Source organism: Bufo bufo, chromosome 6, assembly GCF_905171765.1.
Source record: "Bufo bufo chromosome 6, aBufBuf1.1, whole genome shotgun sequence".
NCBI classification, from domain to species: Eukaryota; Metazoa; Chordata; class Amphibia; order Anura; family Bufonidae; genus Bufo; species Bufo bufo.
The window spans coordinates 21,433,419-21,456,845 of NC_053394.1; the positions used below are offsets into that span (position 1 = coordinate 21,433,419).

General features: G+C 50.2%; 1 protein-coding gene across 1 annotated transcript in view; it reads right to left on the minus strand.

Moving 5' to 3' along the window:
• LOC121003302 (ephrin type-B receptor 5-like) overlaps positions 1 to 23,427 on the minus strand; it is a 69,715-nt gene that overhangs the window by 31,928 nt on the left and 14,360 nt on the right. Inside the window, exons 3-4 of the mRNA XM_040435031.1 lie at positions 6,084 to 6,242; positions 1,054 to 1,386 (exon numbers count right to left, since the gene is read on the minus strand). Of these exons, the coding sequence (XP_040290965.1) occupies positions 1,054 to 1,386; positions 6,084 to 6,242 (492 nt within the window). The remainder of the gene's footprint in view (positions 1 to 1,053; positions 1,387 to 6,083; positions 6,243 to 23,427) is intronic.

Consider the following 23,427-nt stretch of genomic DNA (forward strand, 5'->3'; position numbering starts at 1 on the left):
GCTCGTTCGCACAAACGTATTTTACGTTCCGTATACGGGCCGTCTTCTGCGTTCCGCATACGGAACCATTCATTTCAATGGGTCTGCAAAAGATGCGAACAGCACTCTGTGTGCTGTCCGCATCCGTTGCTCCGTTCCTGTCCTATTCTTGTCCGTTTTTCGATATTGGGCCTCCTGTTCCGTTCCGCAAATTGCGTAAGGCACACGGGCGGAATCCGTTTTTGGCGGATCCGCAATTTGCGGACCGCAGAAAACGGCACAGTCGTGTGAACAAGCCTTTAGACAGTCCTTTTTATAAGATACAGTAAGGACCCCCCCCCCCTTCCCTCATTAATAAGATGATCGCAGGGCGTCCCATTGACGTACCTCCAGCGATCAGTTTAAATGGGTGGTCTGAGATTTTTATATTGATGACCTGGGGGGGGGGGGGGGGGTCCGACATACGAGGCCAGTGACGCCAGGCTCATCAGTAACCTGGCCTCAGTGCAGCTCAGTCACATTGAAGTGAATGGGGCTGAGCTGCAATACCAAGCACAGCCACTATCCAAAGGGTGGCGCTGTGCTTGTAAAGCTGCAAGGAGAATGCAGCCTGATTGGGGGGGGGGGGGGCGGGTGATGGACCCCTGCAGATTTGATATTGAGGAACTATCCAGAATTTCGGAAAACCCCTTTAACTTGGCAGCAAGTGTTCAATATCCCAACAGCGCCTCCACAGGGGGAATGAAGTATTACAAAGATTTCATTGAAATCAATGGGATAGGGACATGCTGGGTCCTCCCAGAGACACATGGTTAATATTGATGGTGGGAAAATGTTACTTTCTAACATAAAACTTCTAACTCTTTTTTTCTGCTCTCTGAATGGAGACAGCAGTGTAAAGAATGGGGGTTTCAATTCTTGTTGCCATGACTGCAATTATTCTTTCCTCCATGTATACGCTATCACACATGAAATATATGTGAATGTTCTTGCCCTCCATTCTTTACACTGCAGGCTGCCTCCACAGAACTGGATAGAAATGGACCTTCCTGTAGATGACAGATTCCCACTGACCTGATTGGCTGATGCTGAGGTTCAGTGACGCGTACTTGGGTTGTTCGACGCTCATCTCTGACACCCGATTGGTTGCCTGCACCTCTAGAGTGTAGGCCACCCCGGGCAGAAGTCCTGACAGCTGCACCCGAGTCTGGGCGAGCCCCACCTGTCCAGGTCTGAATGTCACCCCATCTCCGCAGCGGAGGCAGCGCCCGGTCACACACTCCTTACACGCCACCGAGTACACGAGCTCCGGGCGACCCCCCATGTCTTTCGGGGACCTCCAAGTCAGAGATACGGATCCAGGACCGGTGACTTCATAATTCAGGTCCCAGGGGGCTGACGGGGGTCCTGGAAACGGCCAAAGGGGATCATTAATTATAGACATTCAGAGCTGTAATCGTTCAATCACAACTACTACTACTATTACTAGAATCTGATGGGGGTTGTCACCCAGCTTTCCCAAAATCCTGAATGGCAGACTCTGAAGGGCTGGGGGGCACTGTGGATGACACCGTTAGGGGGGCGCTGTGGATGACACCGTTAGGGGGGGCGCTGTGGATGACACCGTTAGGGGGGGGCGCTGTGGATGACACCGTTAGGGGGGGGGGCGCTGTGGATGACACCGTTAGGGGGGGCGCTGTGGATGACACCGTTAGGGGGGGCGCTGTGGATGACACCGTTAGGGGGGGCGCTGTGGATGACACCGTTAGGGGGGGGGGCTGTGGATGACACCGTTAGGGGGGGGGCGCTGTGGATGACACCGTTAGGGGGGGCGCTGTGGATGACACCGTTAGGGGGGGGCGCTGTGGATGACACCGTTAGGGGGGGCGCTGTGGATGACACCGTTAGGGGGGGCGCTGTGGATGACACCGTTAGGGGGGGCGCTGTGGATGACACCGTTAGGGGGGGGCGCTGTGGATGACACCGTTAGGGGGGGCGCTGTGGATGACACCGTTAGGGGGGGCGCTGTGGATGACACCGTTAGGGGGGGCGCTGTGGATGACACCGTTAGGGGGGGCGCTGTGGATGACACCGTTAGGGGGGGCGCTGTGGATGACACCGTTAGGGGGGGCGCTGTGGATGACACCGTTAGGGGGGGCGCTGTGGATGACACCGTTAGGGGGGGCGCTGTGGATGACACCGTTAGGGGGGGCGCTGTGGATGACACCGTTAGGGGGGGCGCTGTGGATGACACCGTTAGGGGGGGCGCTGTGGATGACACCGTTAGGGGGGGCGCTGTGGATGACACCGTTAGGGGGGGCGCTGTGGATGACACCGTTAGGGGGGGCGCTGTGGATGACACCGTTAGGGGGGGCGCTGTGGATGACACCGTTAGGGGGGGCGCTGTGGATGACACCGTTAGGGGGGGCGCTGTGGATGACACCGTTAGGGGGGGCGCTGTGGATGACACCGTTAGGGGGGGCGCTGTGGATGACACCGTTAGGGGGGGCGCTGTGGATGACACCGTTAGGGGGGGCGCTGTGGATGACACCGTTAGGGGGGGCGCTGTGGATGACACCGTTAGGGGGGGCGCTGTGGATGACACCGTTAGGGGGGGCGCTGTGGATGACACCGTTAGGGGGGGGGGGCTGTGGATGACACCGTTAGGGGGGGGCGCTGTGGATGACACCGTTAGGGGGGGCGCTGTGGATGACACCGTTAGGGGGGGCGCTGTGGATGACACCGTTAGGGGGGGCGCTGTGGATGACACCGTTAGGGGGGGCGCTGTGGATGACACCGTTAGGGGGGGCGCTGTGGATGACACCGTTAGGGGGGGCGCTGTGGATGACACCGTTAGGGGGGGCGCTGTGGATGACACCGTTAGGGGGGGCGCTGTGGATGACACCGTTAGGGGGGGCGCTGTGGATGACACCGTTAGGGGGGGCGCTGTGGATGACACCGTTAGGGGGGGCGCTGTGGATGACACCGTTAGGGGGGGGCGCTGTGGATGACACCGTTAGGGGGGGGCGCTGTGGATGACACCGTTAGGGGGGGCGCTGTGGATGACACCGTTAGGGGGGGCGCTGTGGATGACACCGTTAGGGGGGGCGCTGTGGATGACACCGTTAGGGGGGGCGCTGTGGATGACACCGTTAGGGGGGGCGCTGTGGATGACACCGTTAGGGGGGGCGCTGTGGATGACACCGTTAGGGGGGGCGCTGTGGATGACACCGTTAGGGGGGGCGCTGTGGATGACACCGTTAGGGGGGGCGCTGTGGATGACACCGTTAGGGGGGGCGCTGTGGATGACACCGTTAGGGGGGGCGCTGTGGATGACACCGTTAGGGGGGGCGCTGTGGATGACACCGTTAGGGGGGGCGCTGTGGATGACACCGTTAGGGGGGGCGCTGTGGATGACACCGTTAGGGGGGGCGCTGTGGATGACACCGTTAGGGGGGGCGCTGTGGATGACACCGTTAGGGGGGGCGCTGTGGATGACACCGTTAGGGGGGGCGCTGTGGATGACACCGTTAGGGGGGGCGCTGTGGATGACACCGTTAGGGGGGGCGCTGTGGATGACACCGTTAGGGGGGGCGCTGTGGATGACACCGTTAGGGGGGGCGCTGTGGATGACACCGTTAGGGGGGGCGCTGTGGATGACACCGTTAGGGGGGGCGCTGTGGATGACACCGTTAGGGGGGGCGCTGTGGATGACACCGTTAGGGGGGGCGCTGTGGATGACACCGTTAGGGGGGGCGCTGTGGATGACACCGTTAGGGGGGGCGCTGTGGATGACACCGTTAGGGGGGGCGCTGTGGATGACACCGTTAGGGGGGGCGCTGTGGATGACACCGTTAGGGGGGGCGCTGTGGATGACACCGTTAGGGGGGGCGCTGTGGATGACACCGTTAGGGGGGGCGCTGTGGATGACACCGTTAGGGGGGGCGCTGTGGATGACACCGTTAGGGGGGGCGCTGTGGATGACACCGTTAGGGGGGGCGCTGTGGATGACACCGTTAGGGGGGGCGCTGTGGATGACACCGTTAGGGGGGGGCGCTGTGGATGACACCGTTAGGGGGGGGCGCTGTGGATGACACCGTTAGGGGGGGCGCTGTGGATGACACCGTTAGGGGGGGCGCTGTGGATGACACCGTTAGGGGGGGCGCTGTGGATGACACCGTTAGGGGGGGGCGCTGTGGATGACACCGTTAGGGGGGGCGCTGTGGATGACACCGTTAGGGGGGGCGCTGTGGATGACACCGTTAGGGGGGGGCGCTGTGGATGACACCGTTAGGGGGGGCGCTGTGGATGACACCGTTAGGGGGGGCGCTGTGGATGACACCGTTAGGGGGGGCGCTGTGGATGACACCGTTAGGGGGGGCGCTGTGGATGACACCGTTAGGGGGGGCGCTGTGGATGACACCGTTAGGGGGGGCGCTGTGGATGACACCGTTAGGGGGGGCGCTGTGGATGACACCGTTAGGGGGGGCGCTGTGGATGACACCGTTAGGGGGGGGCGCTGTGGATGACACCGTTAGGGGGGGCGCTGTGGATGACACCGTTAGGGGGGGCGCTGTGGATGACACCGTTAGGGGGGGCGCTGTGGATGACACCGTTAGGGGGGGGCGCTGTGGATGACACCGTTAGGGGGGGCGCTGTGGATGACACCGTTAGGGGGGGCGCTGTGGATGACACCGTTAGGGGGGGCGCTGTGGATGACACCGTTAGGGGGGGCGCTGTGGATGACACCGTTAGGGGGGGCGCTGTGGATGACACCGTTAGGGGGGGCGCTGTGGATGACACCGTTAGGGGGGGCGCTGTGGATGACACCGTTAGGGGGGGCGCTGTGGATGACACCGTTAGGGGGGGCGCTGTGGATGACACCGTTAGGGGGGGCGCTGTGGATGACACCGTTAGGGGGGGCGCTGTGGATGACACCGTTAGGGGGGGCGCTGTGGATGACACCGTTAGGGGGGGCGCTGTGGATGACACCGTTAGGGGGGGCGCTGTGGATGACACCGTTAGGGGGGGCGCTGTGGATGACACCGTTAGGGGGGGCGCTGTGGATGACACCGTTAGGGGGGGCGCTGTGGATGACACCGTTAGGGGGGGCGCTGTGGATGACACCGTTAGGGGGGGCGCTGTGGATGACACCGTTAGGGGGGGCGCTGTGGATGACACCGTTAGGGGGGGCGCTGTGGATGACACCGTTAGGGGGGGCGCTGTGGATGACACCGTTAGGGGGGGCGCTGTGGATGACACCGTTAGGGGGGGCGCTGTGGATGACACCGTTAGGGGGGGCGCTGTGGATGACACCGTTAGGGGGGGCGCTGTGGATGACACCGTTAGGGGGGGCGCTGTGGATGACACCGTTAGGGGGGGCGCTGTGGATGACACCGTTAGGGGGGGCGCTGTGGATGACACCGTTAGGGGGGGCGCTGTGGATGACACCGTTAGGGGGGGCGCTGTGGATGACACCGTTAGGGGGGGCGCTGTGGATGACACCGTTAGGGGGGGCGCTGTGGATGACACCGTTAGGGGGGGCGCTGTGGATGACACCGTTAGGGGGGGCGCTGTGGATGACACCGTTAGGGGGGGCGCTGTGGATGACACCGTTAGGGGGGGCGCTGTGGATGACACCGTTAGGGGGGGCGCTGTGGATGACACCGTTAGGGGGGCGCTGTGGATGACACCGTTAGGGGGGGCGCTGTGGATGACACCGTTAGGGGGGGCGCTGTGGATGACACCGTTAGGGGGGGCGCTGTGGATGACACCGTTAGGGGGGGCGCTGTGGATGACACCGTTAGGGGGGGCGCTGTGGATGACACCGTTAGGGGGGGCGCTGTGGATGACACCGTTAGGGGGGGCGCTGCGGAGGTCACTGTTATGGGGGCACTGTGGATGACACTGTTAGGGGGGGCACGTTGGTTGTCATTTATGTCATACGTCCAGGTACTGTGTGCTCCACGTTCTGACCATGGCATCTCCGTGAAGTTGCTCCCCTAGGCAGATGCCACGTTGCCTGTAGGATACCCTGGTTCTACTAACACTAATAATAAGAACCATCATTAATACCGGAGACGCTGGGACGACCTGCGACTCACCAGTGCACTGCGACTCCGGAGGTTCCTCCGCCATGCGGTAAAATCCCTTATTACAGACGCAGCTAAAGGCCCCTGAAGTCGTCGTGTTGCTGTTGGCCGGGCAGACATGGCAGTGAGCAGCCGCTGCATCTGGAGAACTGTAAGTCCCAGGTGGGCAGGCTGTGGAGGGAAAGCAAGACATTCAGTATCCTTTGCCAACATCACAGGTGTAGCAGAGTTGAGATTGTCAATTACCAAGAGGATCTGCTGTCTTCAATTGCACAAGGGAAAACCTATTCCATTAGGGGTGTTATTAAAAGAAGCACACCACAGCAAGCTCAGCTCTGCTACATCTGTACCTCAATGTATACTCTTTTCTGATCATAGGCAAAAGCCCCTCCATTGTTTGCATGAATAATGTTAGAGAGTTAAAGGGGTTTGTGCTGACGCTGCAATATCTTAAATGCAGTATATTGGTAACTGGTATATTTGCGAGTTTGTGACAACCTTTGTGCAAACGACACGTTTAGCTCTGCTACATATGCAAAAGCTAGCTACTTCTGACAAGCTCAGCTGTAAATCAATTGACAAAAATGCCTGTGCTAGATCAGACAAACTCATCGGCCCTACACTTGATAAACCCAGATCTGCTTCATCTGATCACTTCAGCCTTGTTCCTTTGGAAAAGCTCAGCAATTCAAGGACAAGGACAGCTCTGCTACATCAGACACAACTCAGCTCTGCTACACCAGAGAATCACAACAATAGTATGTCTATCAAATTCAGTTTCTTCATATCAGAGAAGATCAGGGCTGATGGTAGAGATGAACTCAGCTCTGTGCATCTGACAAGTTCCTAAAGGGTTTCAGCTTAGTTACAGGTGACAAAGTCATCTCTGCTGCATCTGACAAGCTGCACACTGCTACTTCTGCAAACTTGGTTCTAATTCTTTTTAACAGACCTGACCCTTCTACAATAAGAAAAGCTTGCCACTGCTACATTAGAGCAACTCAGCTCTGCTACACCTGAGAAAAACAGTAGTGGCACGTACCGGTATGTCACATTCAGCTCTGCTACTTCACACAGAGTTACCACATGTATTTAGCTCCTGGGCCCCAATGCAACATTTGTAACAGGGCCCTTGTACCGTTGGTGCCATTTTATGTGGTAGCACAGACTCTGCCACCGGGTGCGACTGCAACCTCCGCACCACAGGAGATGCCCCCCAATAATTCGGCACATTTTCCTCCGACAAAATCAGCTACATTGGGCAAGCTTTGCAGCACACTTTCTTCTGACAAGCTCAGCCCTGCTATTTCTGACAAGCTCAGCTCTGCTACTTCTGACAAGCTCAGCCCTGCTACTTCTGACAAGCTCAGCTCTGCTACTTCTGACAAGCTCAGCCCTGCTACTTCTGACAAGCTCAGCCCTGCTACTTCTGACAAGCTCAGCCCTGCTACTTCTGACAAGCTCAGCCCTGCTACTTCTGACAAGCTCAGCCCTGCTACTTCTGACAAGCTCAGCCCTGCTACTTCTGACAAGCTCAGCCCTGCTACTTCTGACAAGCTCAGCCCTGCTACTTCTGACAAGCTCAGCTCTGCTACTTCAGACAAACTCAACCCTGCTACTTCTGACAAGCTCAGCCCTGATACTTCTGACAAGCTCAGCCCTGCTACTTCTGACAAGCTCAGCCCTGCTACTTCTGACAAGCTCAGCCCTGCTACTTCTGACAAGCTCAGCTCTGCTACTTCTGACAAGTTCAGCTCTGCTACTTCTGACAAAGCTCAGCTCTGCTAGTTCTGACAAGCTCAGCCCTGCTACTTCTGACAAGCTCAGCCCTGCTACTTCTGACAAGCTCAGCCCTGCTACTTCTGACAAGCTCAGCTCTGCTACTTCTGACAAGCTCAGCCCTGCTACTTCTGACAAGCTCAGCCCTGCTACTTCTGACAAGCTCAGCTCTGCTACTTCTGACAAGCTCAGCTCTGCTACTTCTGACAAGCTCAGCCCTGCTACTTCTGACAAGCTCAGCCCTGCTACTTCTGACAAGCTCAGCCCTGCTACTTCTGACAAGCTCAGCTCTGCTACTTCTGACAAGCTCAGCTCTGCTACTTCTGACAAGCTCAGCCCTGCTACTTCTGACAAGCTCAGCCCTGCTACTTCTGACAAGCTCAGCTCTGCTTCTTCTGACAAGCTCAGCCCTGCTACTTCTGACAAGCTCAGCTCTGCTACTTCTGACAAGCTCAGCCCTGCTACTTCTGACAAGCTCAGCCCTGCTACTTCTGACAAGCTCAGCTCTGCTACTTCTGACAAGCTCAGCCCTGCTACTTCTGACAAGCTCAGCTCTGCTACTTCTGACAAGCTCAGCCCTGCTACTTCTGACAAGCTCAGCCCTGCTACTTCTGACAAGCTCAGCTCTGCTACTTCTGACAAGCTCAGCTCTGCTACTTCTGACAAGCTCAGCCCTGCTACTTCTGACAAGCTCAGCCCTGCTACTTCTGACAAGCTCAGCTCTGCTACTTCTGACAAGCTCAGCTCTGCTACTTCTGACAAGCTCAGCCCTGCTACTTCTGACAAGCTCAGCCCTGCTACTTCTGACAAGCTCAGCTCTGCTACTTCTGACAAGCTCAGCTCTGCTACTTCTGACAAGCTCATCCCTGCTACTTCTGACAAGCTCAGCCCTGCTACTTCTGACAAGCTCAGCCCTGCTACTTCTGACAAGCTCAGCTCTGCTACTTCTGACAAGCTCAGCTCTGCTACTTCTGACAAGCTCAGCCCTGCCACTTCTGACAAGCTCAGCTCTGCTACTTCTGACAAGCTCAGCCCTGATACTTCTGACAAGCTCAGCTCTGCTACTTCTGACAAGCTCAGCCCTGCTACTTCTGACAAGCTCAGCCCTGCTACTTCTGACAAGCTCAGCTCTGCTACTTCTGACAAGCTCAGCTCTGCTACTTCTGACAAGCTCAGCCCTGCTACTTCTGACAAGCTCAGCCCTGCTACTTCTGACAAGCTCAGCTCTGCTACTTCTGACAAGCTCAGCTCTGCTACTTCTGACAAGCTCAGCCCTGCTACTTCTGACAAGCTCAGCCCTGCTACTTCTGACAAGCTCAGCCCTGCTACTTCTGACAAGCTCAGCCCTGCTACTTCTGACAAGCTCAGCTCTGCTACTTCTGACAAGCTCAGCCCTGCTACTTCTGACAAGCTCAGCCCTGCTACTTCTGACAAGCTCAGCTCTGCTTCTTCTGACAAGCTCAGCCCTGCTACTTCTGACAAGCTCAGCTCTGCTACTTCTGACAAGCTCAGCCCTGCTACTTCTGACAAGCTCAGCTCTGCTACTTCTGACAAGCTCAGCCCTGCTACTTCTGACAAGCTCAGCCCTGCTACTTCTGACAAGCTCAGCTCTGCTACTTCTGACAAGCTCAGCTCTGCTACTTCTGACAAGCTCAGCCCTGCTACTTCTGACAAGCTCAGCCCTGCTACTTCTGACAAGCTCAGCTCTGCTACTTCTGACAAGCTCAGCTCTGCTACTTCTGACAAGCTCAGCCCTGCTACTTCTGACAAGCTCAGCTCTGCTACTTCAGACAAACTCAACCTTACCACAGCAACCAGTTGACCTCTAATACCTAAAATGAATTTCCGTGACAAAGTCAGCTCTACTACTTGAACAAGCTTTGAATTCCTCCACATAACAAACTCAGCTCTGCTATATCTGAATACATGTTATTTTCAGCTCCCAGGATCCTCATATAAATAATTGGGCAGTGCCAGGACGCGGCTGCCCGGGAATCCCCCACTGCCTCAGCATTAATTAACGCTCGGTCTGGGGCGCTTCCATAGTCCGGGGATGGGTCAGGCAGGAGTTTTCCATCTGAGTAATCGTCAATGACCGGGGGGCACTGCCCGCGCTAACTGCCCCCCCCAACAGCCTCTAATTACAGCAATTAATACAAGGTTCAGTGCAAATCACTGCAAACTGGGAAACACTCAGCTTTTCATGAAGCTTCTATGTAAGGACTGCCAACCTGCGGCTCTCCAGCTGTTGTAAAACTACAACTCCCAGCATTCCCTGCTGTAGGATAATAGATGTAGGCAGCCTTGGCATGCTGGGAGTTGTAGTTTGGCAACAGCTGGAGGGCCTCAGGTTAGCCATCCCTGCCTTAGGCCTCTTTCACACAACCGTTTATTTTTCCCCGTTTACGGGCCATTTTTTGCGTTCCGTATACGGTCCATATACGGAACCATTGATTTCAATGGTTCCGCAAAAAAAACGGAATGTACTCCGTATGCATTCCGTTTCCGTTTTTCCGTTCCGTTAAAAGATAGAACATGTTCTATTATTGTCGGCAAATCACGTTCCGTGGCTCTATTCAAGTCAATGGGTCCGCAAAAAAAACGGAACACATACGGAAATGCATCCGTATGTCTTCCGTATCCGTTTCGTTTTTTGCGGAACCATCTATTGAAAATGTTATGCCCAGCCCAATTTTTTCTATGAAATTACTGTATACTGTATATGCCATACGGAAAAACGGAACGGAAAAACGGAACGGAAACGGAAACACAACGGAAACAAAAAACGGAACAACGGATCCGTTTAAAACGGATCGCAAAACACTGAAAAAGCCATACGGTCGTGTGAAAGAGGCCTTAAAGGGATTCTCCAGGTATTTTTTATTTTTTTTAGATAATTTCATTTTCAGGTCCGGTATTCTGCAGGGAAAATATTTTATTATATCTTTATAGCAAGCAAAGTTTTATTTTTATTTTTTTCTGATACAGAGCTCCAAAACTTCTGCATAAGGCATACAGAGGAATAATAAACTTCTGAGTAACTGCAGCTACCACTAGGGGGAGCTCAAGAGCCGACTTCAGCAGCAGGATGGAATAGGAGAATGCTGACAGTGCAGTACAGAAATACTGCAGTGTGTTGTACAAGTGATCTCTGGTTCAAGTCCCCTAGCGGGAGTAGAACAAAGTGATAACATTTGCAAAACAATAAATAAATAAATAAATAAAAATACAGATATTAAAAGTATAAAAACATTCCCACCCCAAAAAAACGAAACAATAAAAACCATGAACAGAATCCATGCAAAATATCACATTATTCATCCTGAAACCTCCTGCACCCCAGGCATTGTGAAACTACATCTCCCATCATGCACCCTCGCTTGGCTGTTCTCTCAAGTGAAAGGAACATGCTGGGAGTTTTAGTTTCACAGCAGCCGAAGGTTGCTAATTCCTGTGGTGAAGAACGGCAGAATTCCTGTTTTATGGTCACTTCGATTTCCCCCAAAAATGAAATAATAAGGCCCCGGGCGAGTATTCCGCGCGGATGCGATGCGCGAGTTGAACGCATTGCACCCGCACTGAATCCGGACCCATTAATTTCTATAGGGCTGTTCACACGAGCGTTGATTTTCACGCATCACTTGTGCGTTGCGGGAAAATCGCAGCATGCTCCTCTTTGTGCGTTTTTCACGTAACGCAGGCCCCATAGAAATGAATGGGGTTGCATGAAAATCGCAAGCATGTGCGGATGCGGTGCGATTTTCACGCACGGTTGCTAGGAGACGATCGGGATGGGGACCCGATCATTATTATTTCCCCTTATAACATGGTTATAAGGTAAAATAATAGCATTCTGAATACAGAATGTATAGTAAAATGGTGCTGGAGGGGTTAAAAAAACTAAAAAAAATATAGCTCACCTTAATCCACTTGTTCGCACAGCCCGGCTTCTCTTCTGTCTTCATTTGTGAGCAATAGGACCTTTGATGACGTCACTGAGCTCATCACATGGTCCATCACCATGGTGATGGACCATGTGATGAACGCAGTGACGTCACCACAGGTCCTATTCCTCACAGATGAAGACAGAAGAGATGCCGGCTGCGCGAACAAGTGGATTAAGGTGAGTTAATTTTATTTAATTTTTTTTTTAACCCCTCCAGCGCTATTGTACTATGCATTCTGTATTCAGAATGCTATTATTTTACCTTATAACCATGTTATAAGGGAAAATAATACAATCTACACTACAATTAACCCAAACCTGAACTTCTGTGAAGAAGTTCTGGTCTGGGTACCACAGTCGTTTTTTTATCACACGCGTGCAAAACACATTGCACCCGCGCGATAAAAACTGAACATCGGAACACAATCGCAGTCAAAACTGTGTGCCTACTCGCGCGGGTTTGCTGCAATGCACCGGGATGCATCCAGACCTAATCCGGACACGCTCGTCAGCAAGGGGCCTAAGTGAAATTGTACCAATAAACCCAAGGCTTTACTAAAAATAGTAAAATTTCCGTAATCACAGTAATCCACAGAATAAACGTTTCTTTTTTAGTGTTTTTTTTTTCCATTCCGCCCCATTAAAAAATTATTAGAAGTTCTCAATCCATTATACTGTACAATGCATTAACCCATTCACTACGTGCACGTACGATGTAAGTTGGTGCTTTAAAGATGGCTACTCAGAAGCTGAGCGGGCGCCATAGCTGCTGGTTACCCGCTGTAAGTCGCAAAATGCCCAAACTAACCAAATAAAAAGTTTCTATCCAGTGAACTGGGGGCACTTTAAGGACTGGAGGCCCTACCGGGGCACTATAAAAACTGGTGGTACTACAGGGAAGCACTGGGAGTAAGGACTAGGGGTACTGGGGGTATTTCACGGGGGGCATTATAAGAACTGTTGACAGTACAGGGGGCACTATAAGGACTGGGAGTACTACAGGGGTGCACTATAAGAACTTTTGGCACTACAGGGGGCACTATAAAGACTGGGGGTACTACAGGGGGCACTATAAGAACTGTTGCCACTACAGGGGGCACTATAAGGACGGGACAACAGGGGAGCACTATAAGGACTGGGGGCACTACAGGGGGCACTAGAGGAATGTGGGCACTACAGGGGGAAGTTTAAGGACTGGGGGCACTACAGCGGAACACTATTAAGACTGTTGGCACTACAGGGGTGCACTATAAGGACTGGGGGCACTACAGGGGGTCAGTTTAAGGATTGTGGGCACCACAGAGTCTTACTATAAGGTTTAGGGGTACTATAAGGTCTGGGGAACAAAGAGGGGACAGTTTAAGTACTGCAGTCACTACAAGGGAGCACTATAAGGACTGTGGGCACCACCGGGGGATACTATAAGGTTTGGGGCACTATAAGGTCTGGGGACACTACAGGGGACACAGTAGGGTGGGACAGTAAGGGCTTGGGGCACTATAGGGGGCATCTTAACTACTTCTGGGCAATATAGGGGGCATTAAAATTAGTGAGGGCATTATAAAAGGGGTTATCCAATTTCACAAATAACCCCCCCCCCCCATGTGCTGGGCCCCTCATAGGTAATATACTTACCTCACTCCCTGCGCCGTTCCTGGTCCCCGCACCGCCGCTGCTGCTTCTCCCTATACCCGGATAAAAACATCCGCTGTTGGGGGGGAGCAGCCAATGGCAGACGGGGACAAGCCTGCCTAACGTCATCCGCGATTCTAGGGAGGCTCATTCCCGCCTGCCATTGGCTGCTCCCCCCCCCCCCCCCACATCCGTGTACAGGGAGACGCAGCAACGGCGGTGCGGGTAACAGGAGCGGTGCAGGTAGCAGGGTACGGTGAGGGGCCCGGCACATGGGGGGGGGGGCTGTTTGTGAAATTGGATAACCCCTCTAAGGGGACCTAATACTATTGGGAGCTCTATAGGGGTGCCTTATTAATATGGAGGAAGGGGGGGTATAGAGGGGCCTTATTATTAATACTGGATGCACTATGGTGGGCATAGTGGTTGACTTAGAGAATAAATGGGTCATATGCATTGAGGCTTGGACCCCAGACCCTGAACAAGTCAATCAGTCCTACAATCTGTAAGCAACAGGATCTAATCAGTGTTCATAGAAAGCACCTTCCAGCGCCAGATACTGTGCCCCCAGTTCCAGCCGAACTGACCCCACAGTCAGACACAGATCTTTATCATCAATCAATCAGAAAATGAAAGCAGGACTCTGACTTCTCTAAGTCCCATCATCCCTGTGTTAATATAGGTTGACCTGAAATATTTTAGCAATTTAGCTCATGAGAACAGATTTTGGAGACCACAGGGACAGGACGTCTTGTATGATTGACATACAGAACATACACACACATTGTCCTATACAAACTGGGACTCGTCACTCGTCTCACATTACTCAGCTGCAGGGACAGTATGCAGATCTCATAGGGCCCCATAGCAAAACATAGTATGAGTCACCCAGTTTCACAGTATACGTGAGTCATTCAGTCCCAGGCAATGCAAAGCGCCATATTTCTGACAAATTAGCATTTTTTTTAAGCAGAAGAAAATGTAATATAAAATAAATAAAAATGTGAATAGATGCTTTATAAGTATGGTGATCATTCTGGAAATCATTTTTATTAATTCACACCAGAAAACTGGCAAAAATACATTGACATCTGCTTTCCATAAAAGCAGGCCGCCTGCAGCCACCACTAGGGGGAGCTCAGGGTATAAGGATGTATACAGTTATTTTTTACTGGAATAGAAAATATCTCATTACATTGAGCTCCCTCTAGTGGGGGCTGAAGGAAGATGCAATGTTTTCTTCTTGGGAAAAAGGTGTTCAACAAAAAGCCAAAAGTGATGTCCCAGCTCACATTTTTTTGTATGAATTTTAACCCAACATATAGTCTCAAATAATATACAATATGCAAATGATACTGCCACCATATAGTGCTCGATTTACAGTATACAGATAATGCGGCCATCATATATTGCACAAATATACAGTATATAAGTAACACTGCCACCATATAGTGCCCCCATTATAGAAAGTATACAAATAATAGTGCCTCTACTCTATATAACACAAATTGTGGCACCCCCTTTTATTTGGGGTTCTGCAGCAGGGTATACGTTGAGGTCACATTAATTCTGGGTGGCATCTCCCCTTGCTGTGATATAGACTGCCCCTCTGAGATGGTAGCAGTCATACTGATGCTGGATATCCTCCTTTGGTAGGGATCATACAGATAGATGGATATCCTCCTGTGGTAGCGGTCATACAGATGCTGTATATCCTCCTGTGGTAATGATCATACAGATGCTGCATATCCACCTGTGGTAACAATCATACAGATGCTGGATATCCTCCTGCAGTAGCGGTCATACAGATGCTGGATATCCTCCTGCAGTAGCGGTCATACAGATGCTGGATATCCTCCTGTGGTTGTGGTCATAGAGATGCTGGATATCGTTCTGTGGTAGCGGTCATACAGATACTGGATATCCTCCGGTGGTAGTGGTCATATAGGTGATGGATATCCTTCTGTGGTAACGATCATACAAATGCTGGATATCCTCCTGTGGTAGCGGTCATGCAGATGCTGGGTATGCTCCTGTGGTAGCGGTCATACAGATGATAGATATCCTTCAGTGGTAGCAGTCATACAGATGCTGGATATCCTCCTGTGGTAGCGGTCATACAGATGATAGATATCCTTCAGTGGTAGCGGTCGTACAGATGCTGGATATCCTCCTGTGGTAGTGGTCATAAGGATGCTGGATATCCACCTGTGGTAACAATCATACAGATGCTGGATTTCCTCCTGCGGTTGCAGTCATAGAGATGCTAGATATCCTCCTGTGGTTGTGGTCATAGAGATGCTGGATATCCTCCTGTGGTTGTGGTCATAGAGATGCTGGATATCGTTTTGCAGTAGCGGTCATACAGATACTGGATATCCTCCAGTGGTTGCGGTCATACAGATGCTAGATATCCTTCTGCGGTAGCGGTCATACAGATACTGGATATCCTCCAGTGGTTGCGGTCATACAGATGCTGGATATCCTGCTGTGGTCATTCCAGCCCTTTCATCTTGGTGCTGTAGTTCAGACAAGGTGGTTGTCGGCTGCTGTACATGGGAGATCCATCACCCCATCCAGTCCTAGACATTCTCCATGGGGGAGATAACTGGTGATTTATCTGGCTATGGGAACTGCTGGAGACCCTCATGCAGCAGCGTATCAAGGCGGGGGGCATTTGGGGCACTCTCCCTGGGCGCAGAGCCTGGGGGGGCTACGCTCACCTGCCAGGCAGTTAATTTCCATTGTGCAGCAGGGAGCCGTCTGCTCCCTGCTTCACCGTTCTGCTGATCTCCAAAAACAAGAATGAACCTGGATCACACCTCCTCGTGCTATGCTTTGATCTAATAACTTCTTCTCAGCGTCATAATTAGTATATCGCCCCCTATGTTGCATGCTTACATGAGGCATTAGAACACATTTTGATCAAAAAGCATCAGCCCAGTCACCACGACAAGGTACCTCCTCGAGTTGGTTCTTTCATTTATTGCATGGTGCACTGGTACCGCTGTGTTACCTAGGATAGATTTTATTAGTTGGGCCTTGGTGAGTTTAGTTATGCACTGGGTGGAGTTAGAAGAGTGGCTTAGTGTAAAAAAAAACACACTTGTGGCGGCACGTTATGCGCACCACTGAACTTTTCCCACTTTATGTGCGTGTGAGTGGTAAGTACGGGGAAGGGGGGGAGCGCTATGCTAAATTGTTACCCAAGTTACTGGAAAGCCTAACTACACCTCTAACCTGAAGAGCACATTATGCAGCGTAGATAGTGTGTATCAGTGTTTTCTTCGAAGGAACTCCTTGTCTTCAGAGTCTACCGAAGGCTGGTCAATGTTTCCTCCACAAATACCAGACTGGAACGGTCATGGTAGGTAATGGAGCCCCATGACACCTAGGGTTGGTCCTGTGTGTCTTTGCACTATATTTGATGGCAGTAGGTGCTCTCCAGCCCTGCTGTAAACTGTGATGCAGCTATCATTAGTACCATGGCAGAACCTGATCTAGGTGTCCTTTTTTGTTTCATTTTTCCGTATGCAATATGTAGTGTTCACATAATACTGCTGTCATACAGTGCCCAGTAAATATACATTAATGATACTGCCACCATATAGTGTCCACCTAAAGCGGTTGGTCCATCTCACACATTGTTGGCATATTGATAGGATATGCCACCAATGTCAGATAGGTGAGGGTCCCCATAGTGAACGAGTGCGCAACACCCCAATGCAGCCACCTCTCCATTCACCTCTATGGGAGTTCTGGAGATTAGTGATGAGCGGCATAGGCAATATTCGAATTTGCCATATTTCGCAAATCTTTGGCCGAATATTCGCCAAAAATTAGCAAATGCGAGAATTTGTGATCTCCAGTCATTGTTTACTTGTAATATATTCGCGATAAATTTGCGATTAGGATATTCAACACTATTTGCGAATACGAATATATGTAGCACTATACTCAAAATATTCGCGATTTCTCGAAGTGGCGATATTCGCGATTAAAATTCGCGATTCGAATATTCTCACTCAACACTACTGGAGATAGCCAAGACGGTGCTCGGCTCTTTTGTGAGCTCCCATAGAAGTGAATGGAGAGCATGCTGCGCTTGCGTGGTGCACCCTCATTCACTTTGGGGACCCTGTTCTACAGACATGTGCCGATCCCCGAGGTGGGTTAGCGATATGCCACCAATGTGTGAGATGGGTCCTTTAATATGGAGTTTTCAAACAATACTTTGTAGAAGAGTACATATAATGCTGCCATATACTTCCAACTTCCAACATAATACCACAGTTTTAATTTGCCCCTAAAATAGGGGGCGACAAAGAGCACCAGAGAAAGCTATATCAGCGTGAGAGGAAGCCATGATGGTCGGGATCATTCTCCTCCTGCAGCCATTGGTGTTGATAGGAAATGCGTCTGGAGAGGTTCAGTCTTCTGCCGTCTGATCGTCTCTACAAATAAGAGAATTGCAATCTCCACAGCACATTGTGCGTTTCGGCCGGAACTGAAGCCTCGGTGACATTTTATTCTTTAGAGAAGCAGAAATCTGTTCACGCTTTGGGGCCTATGACCTAGATTCATCATCGGAAGATAAATGCTTCAGGTTTTTTTCTTTTTTCCCCCTTGCCATAGGGAATACAGGAAGAAAAGAAGCGGACCGCGCTCTGCCTGATGTTGTGATCATGTAAAGCAATGAAGGCATGAATATTTTATACAGAAAAGTGGAGTTTAACACCGTGTAGGCCTGTTTGATTCATCTTGGTCGATGTGTCAAAATTATGGGGGAGGGGGTTTCTCGAAATTGCTAAATTACAAAGGAGAAGTTTTGCGAATGCGTAACAGATGAGTGAACAACTGCAACGAGCCTGGTCTGTAAGTAAGACATTGAACTTAAAGGGGTTCTCTGGTTTACAACACCCGTTTTCAAATACTAGAGAATTCTGGGTTTCTAAAGAGGGGGTAGGACTGCAGAGAACCTGCTAAGAAAGCCTCTCACTCTGGAGAACCCGGCACGTCCATGTTGTTCTGATCCCAGGTATGGACTTTGCTGCAGAAGGACCCCAGGGTCACGGTCCCCAGAATAGTGACAGATGCGGTGCTGATGCAGTAGAAGAGTAGTCAGGACAGGAGCCAAGGGTCATCACCAGGAAAGCGGTCAGGAAGCGACAGGCTGATGGACGAGATAGGAGTGTAGTCAGGAATAGGGCCAAGGGTCAGGACCAGAAAAATCAGGTATCAGATAAAGTATCCAAGGGTCAAGGAGGAGGCATTTTTTATAATCATGGCCAATCAGGAGTCAAAACCGGGAACAACAGAACAAAGAATGACAGGCAGGACAAGGTGATGAACCTCCATCAACAGGCAAGGACGTCATTTTTTGTGCACAGTTGTATTAGCAACCTGATGCCACCTCCTAAACCAGATGGTACATGGCAGAGGACAGGAGCAAAAATCAGAAGAAGAGGGAGTGCCTGGTTATCAAGTCAGGATGCAGTGCTCTAATTAGTGCAGCATAATGCTTCATTTAACATATGGTGGCGCTGCAGGGTAATTCAACACTTTCTGTCAAGTACCATCTCAGATCACAACTGAACGATGGAGCAAGCTGTCATTTGCTTATTATATATATACAGTACAGACCAAAAGTTTGGACACACCTTCTCATTTAAAGAGTTTTCTTTATTTTCATGACTATGAAAATTGTAGATTCACACTGAAGGCATCAAAACTATGAATTAACACATGTGGAATTATATACATAACAAACAAGTGTGAAACAACAGAAAATATGTCATATTCTAGGTTCTTCAAAGTAGCCACCTTTTGCTTTGATTACTGCTTTGCACACTCTTGGCATTCTCTTGATGAGCTTCAAGAGGTAGTCCCCTGAAATGGTTTTCACTTCACAGGTGTGCCCTGTCAGGTTTAATAAGTGGGATTTCTTGCCTTATAAATGGGGTTGGGACCATCAGTGGCATTGAGGAGAAGTCAGGTGGATACACAGCTGATAGTCCTACTGAATAGACTGTTAGAATTTGTATTATGGCAAGAAAAAAGCAGCTAAGTAAAGAAAAACGAGTGGCCATCATTATTTTAAGAAATTAAGGTCAGTCAGTCAGCTGAAAAATTGGGAAAACTTTGAAAGTAAGGGCTATTTGAGAGTGATGGGGTGCTGCGCCAGATGACCTGGCCTCCACAGTCACCGGACCTGAACCCAATCGAGATGGTTTGGGGTGAGCTAGACCGCAGAGTGAAGGCAAAAGGGCCAACAAGTGCTAAGCATCTCTGGGAACTCCTTCAAGACTGTTGGAAGACCATTTCAGGGGACTACCTCTTGAAGCTCATCAAGAGAATGCCAAGAGTGTGCAAAGCAGTAATCAAAGCAAAAGGTGGCTACTGTGAAGAACCTAGAATATGACATATTTTCAGTTGCTTCACACTTGTTTGTTATGTATATAATTCCACATGTGTTAATTCATAGTTTTGATGCCTTCATAGTGATGAAAATAAAGACAACTCTTTGAATGAGAAGGTGTGTCCAAACTTTTGGTCTATACTGTATATACACTGCTCAAAAAAATAAAGGGAACACAAAAATAACACAACCTAGATCTGAATTAATTAAATATTCTTCTGAAATACTTTGTTCTTTACATAGTTGAATGTGCTGACAACAAAATCACACAAAAATAAAAAAATTGAAATCAAATTTTTCAACCCATGGAGGTCTGGATTTGGAGTCACACTCAAAATTAAAGTGGAAAAACACACTACAGGCTGATCCAACTTTGATGTAATGTCTTTAAAACAAGTCAAAATGAGGCTCAGTAGTGTGTGTGGCCTCCACGTGCCTGCATGCTCCTGATGAGGTGGCGGACGGTCTCCTGAGGGATCTCCTCCCAGACCTGGATTAAAGCATCTGCCAACTCCTGGACAGTCTGTGGTGCAACGTGACGTTGGTGGATAGAGCGAGACATGATGTCCCAGATGTTCTCAATTGGATTCAGGTCTAGGGAACGGGCGGGCCAGTCCATAGCATCAATGCCTTTGTCTTGCAGGAACTGCTGACACACTCCAGCCACATCAGGTCTAGCATTGTCTTGCATTAGGAGGAACCCAGGGCCAACCGCACCAGCATATGGTCTCACAAGGGGTCTGAGGATCTCGGTACCTAATGGCAGTCAGGCTACCTCTGGCGAGCACATGGAGGGCTGTGCGGCCCTCCAAAGAAATGCCACCCCACACTATTACTGACCCAATGCCAAACCGGTCATGCTGGAGGATGTTGCAGGCAGCAGAACGTTCTCCACGGCGTCTCAAGACTCTGTCACGTCTGTCACATGTGCTCAGTGTGAACCTGCTTTCATCTGTGAAGAGCACAGGGCGCTAGTGGCGAATTTGCCAATCTTGGTGTTCTCTGGCAAATGCCAAACGTCCTGCACGGTGTTGGGCTGTAAGTACAACCCCCACCTGTGGACGTCGGGCCCTCATATCACCCTCATGGAGTCTGTTTCTGACCGTTTGAGCAGACACATGCACATTTGTGGCCTGCTGGAGGTCATTTTGCAGGGCTCTGGCAGTGCTCCTCCTGTTCCTCCTTGCACAAAGGCGGAAGTAGCGGTCCTGCTGCTGGGTTGTTGCCCTCCTACGGCCTCCTCCACGTCTCCTGATGTACTGGCCTGTCTCCTGGTAGCGCCTCCATGCTCTGGACACTACGCTGACAGACACAGCAAACCTTCTTGCCACAGCTCGCATTGATGTGCCATCCTGGATAAGCTGCACTACCTGAGCTACTTGTGTGGGTTGTAGACTCCATCTCATGCTACCACTAGAGTGAAAGCACCGCCAGCATTCAAAAGTGACCCAAACATCAGCCAGGAAGCATAGGAACTGAGAAGTGGTCTGTGGTCACCACCTGCAGAACCACTCCTTTATTGGGGGTGTCTTGCTAATTGCCTATAATTTCCACCTGTTGTCTATCCCATTTGCACAACAGCATGTGAAATTGATTGTCACTCAGTGTTGCTTCCTAAGTGGACAGTTTGATTTCCCAGAAGTGTGATTGACTTGGAGTTACATTGTGTTGTTTAAGTGTTCCCTTTATTTTTTTGAGCAGTGTATATATATATATATATATATATACAGGGAGTGCAGAATTATTAGGCAAGTTGTATTTTTGAGGATTCATTTTATTATTGAACAACAACCATGTTCTCAATGAACCCAAAAAACTCATTAATATCAAAGCTGAATATTTTTGGAAGTAGTTTTTAGTTTGTTTTTAGTTTTAGCTATTTTAGGGGGATATCTGTGTGTGCAGGTGACTATTACTGTGCATAATTATTAGGCAACTTAACAAAAAACAAATATATACCCATTTCAATTATTTATTTTTACTAGTGAAACCAATATAACATCTCAACATTCACAAATATACATTTCTGACATTCAAAAACAAAACAAAAACAAATCAGTGACCAATATAGCCACCTTTCTTTGCAAGGACACTCAAAAGCCTGCCATCCATGGATTCTGTCAGTGTTTTGATCTGTTCACCATCAACATTGCGTGCAGCAGCAACCACAGCCTCCCAGACACTGTTCAGAGAGGTGTACTGTTTTCCCTCCTTGTAAATCTCACATTTGATGATGGACCACAGGTTCTCAATGGGGTTCAGATCAAGTGAACAAGGAGGCCATGTCATTAGATTTTCTTCTTTTATACCCTTTCTTGCCAGCCACGCTGTGGAGTACTTGGACGCGTGTGATGGAGCATTGTCCTGCATTAAAATCATGTTTTTCTTGAAGGATGCAGACTTATTCCTGTACCACTGCTTGAAGAAGGTGTCTTCCAGAAACTGGCAGTAGGACTGGGAGTTGAGCTTGACTCCATCCTCAACCTGAAAAGGCCCCACAAGCTCATCTTTGATGATACCAGCCCAAACCAGTACTCCACCTCCACCTTGCTGGCGTCTGAGTCGGACTGGAGCTCTCTGCCCTTTACCAATCCAGCCACGGGCCCATCCATCTGGCCCATCAAGACTCACTCTCATTTCATTAGTCCATAAAACCTTAGAAAAATCAGTCTTGAGATATTTCTTGGCCCAGTCTTGACGTTTCAGCTTGTGTGTCTTGTTCAGTGGTGGTCGTCTTTCAGCCTTTCTTACCTTGGCCATGTCTCTGAGTATTGCACACCTTGTGCTTTTGGGCACTCCAGTGATGTTGCAGCTCTGAAATTTGGCCAAACTGGTGGCAAGTGGCATCTTGGCAGCTGCACGCTTGACTTTTCTCAGTTCATGGGCAGTTATTTTGCGCCTTGGTTTTTCCACACGCTTCTTGCGACCCTGTTGACTATTTTGAATGAAACGCTTGATTGTTCGATGATCACGCTTCAGAAGCTTTGCAATTTTAAGAGTGCTGCATCCCTCTGCAAGATATCTAACTATTTTTGACTTTTCTGAGCCTGTCAAGTCCTTCTTTTGACCCATTTTGCCAAAGGAAAGGAAGTTGCCTAATAATTATGCACACCTAATATAGGGTGTTGATGTCATTAGACCACACCCCTTCTCATTACAGAGATGCACATCACCTAATATGCTTAATTGGTAGTAGGCTTTCGAGCCTATACAGCTTGGAGTAAGACAACATGCATAAAGAGGATGATGTGGTCAAAATACTCATTTGCCTAATAATTCTGCACGCAGTGTATATATACACTCACCTAAAGAATTATTAGTGCCCCCATACTAATACGGTGTTGGACCCCCTTTTGCCTTCAGAACTGCCTTAATTCTACATGGCATTGATTCAACAAGGTGCTGATAGCATTCTTTAGAAATGTTGGCCCATATTGATAGGATAGCTTCTTGCAGTTGATGGAGATTTGAGGGATGCAGATCCAGGGCACGAAGCTCCCGTTCCACCACATCCCAAAGATGCTCTATTGGGTTGAGATCTGGTGACTGTGTAGGCCATTTTAGTACAGTGAACTCATTGT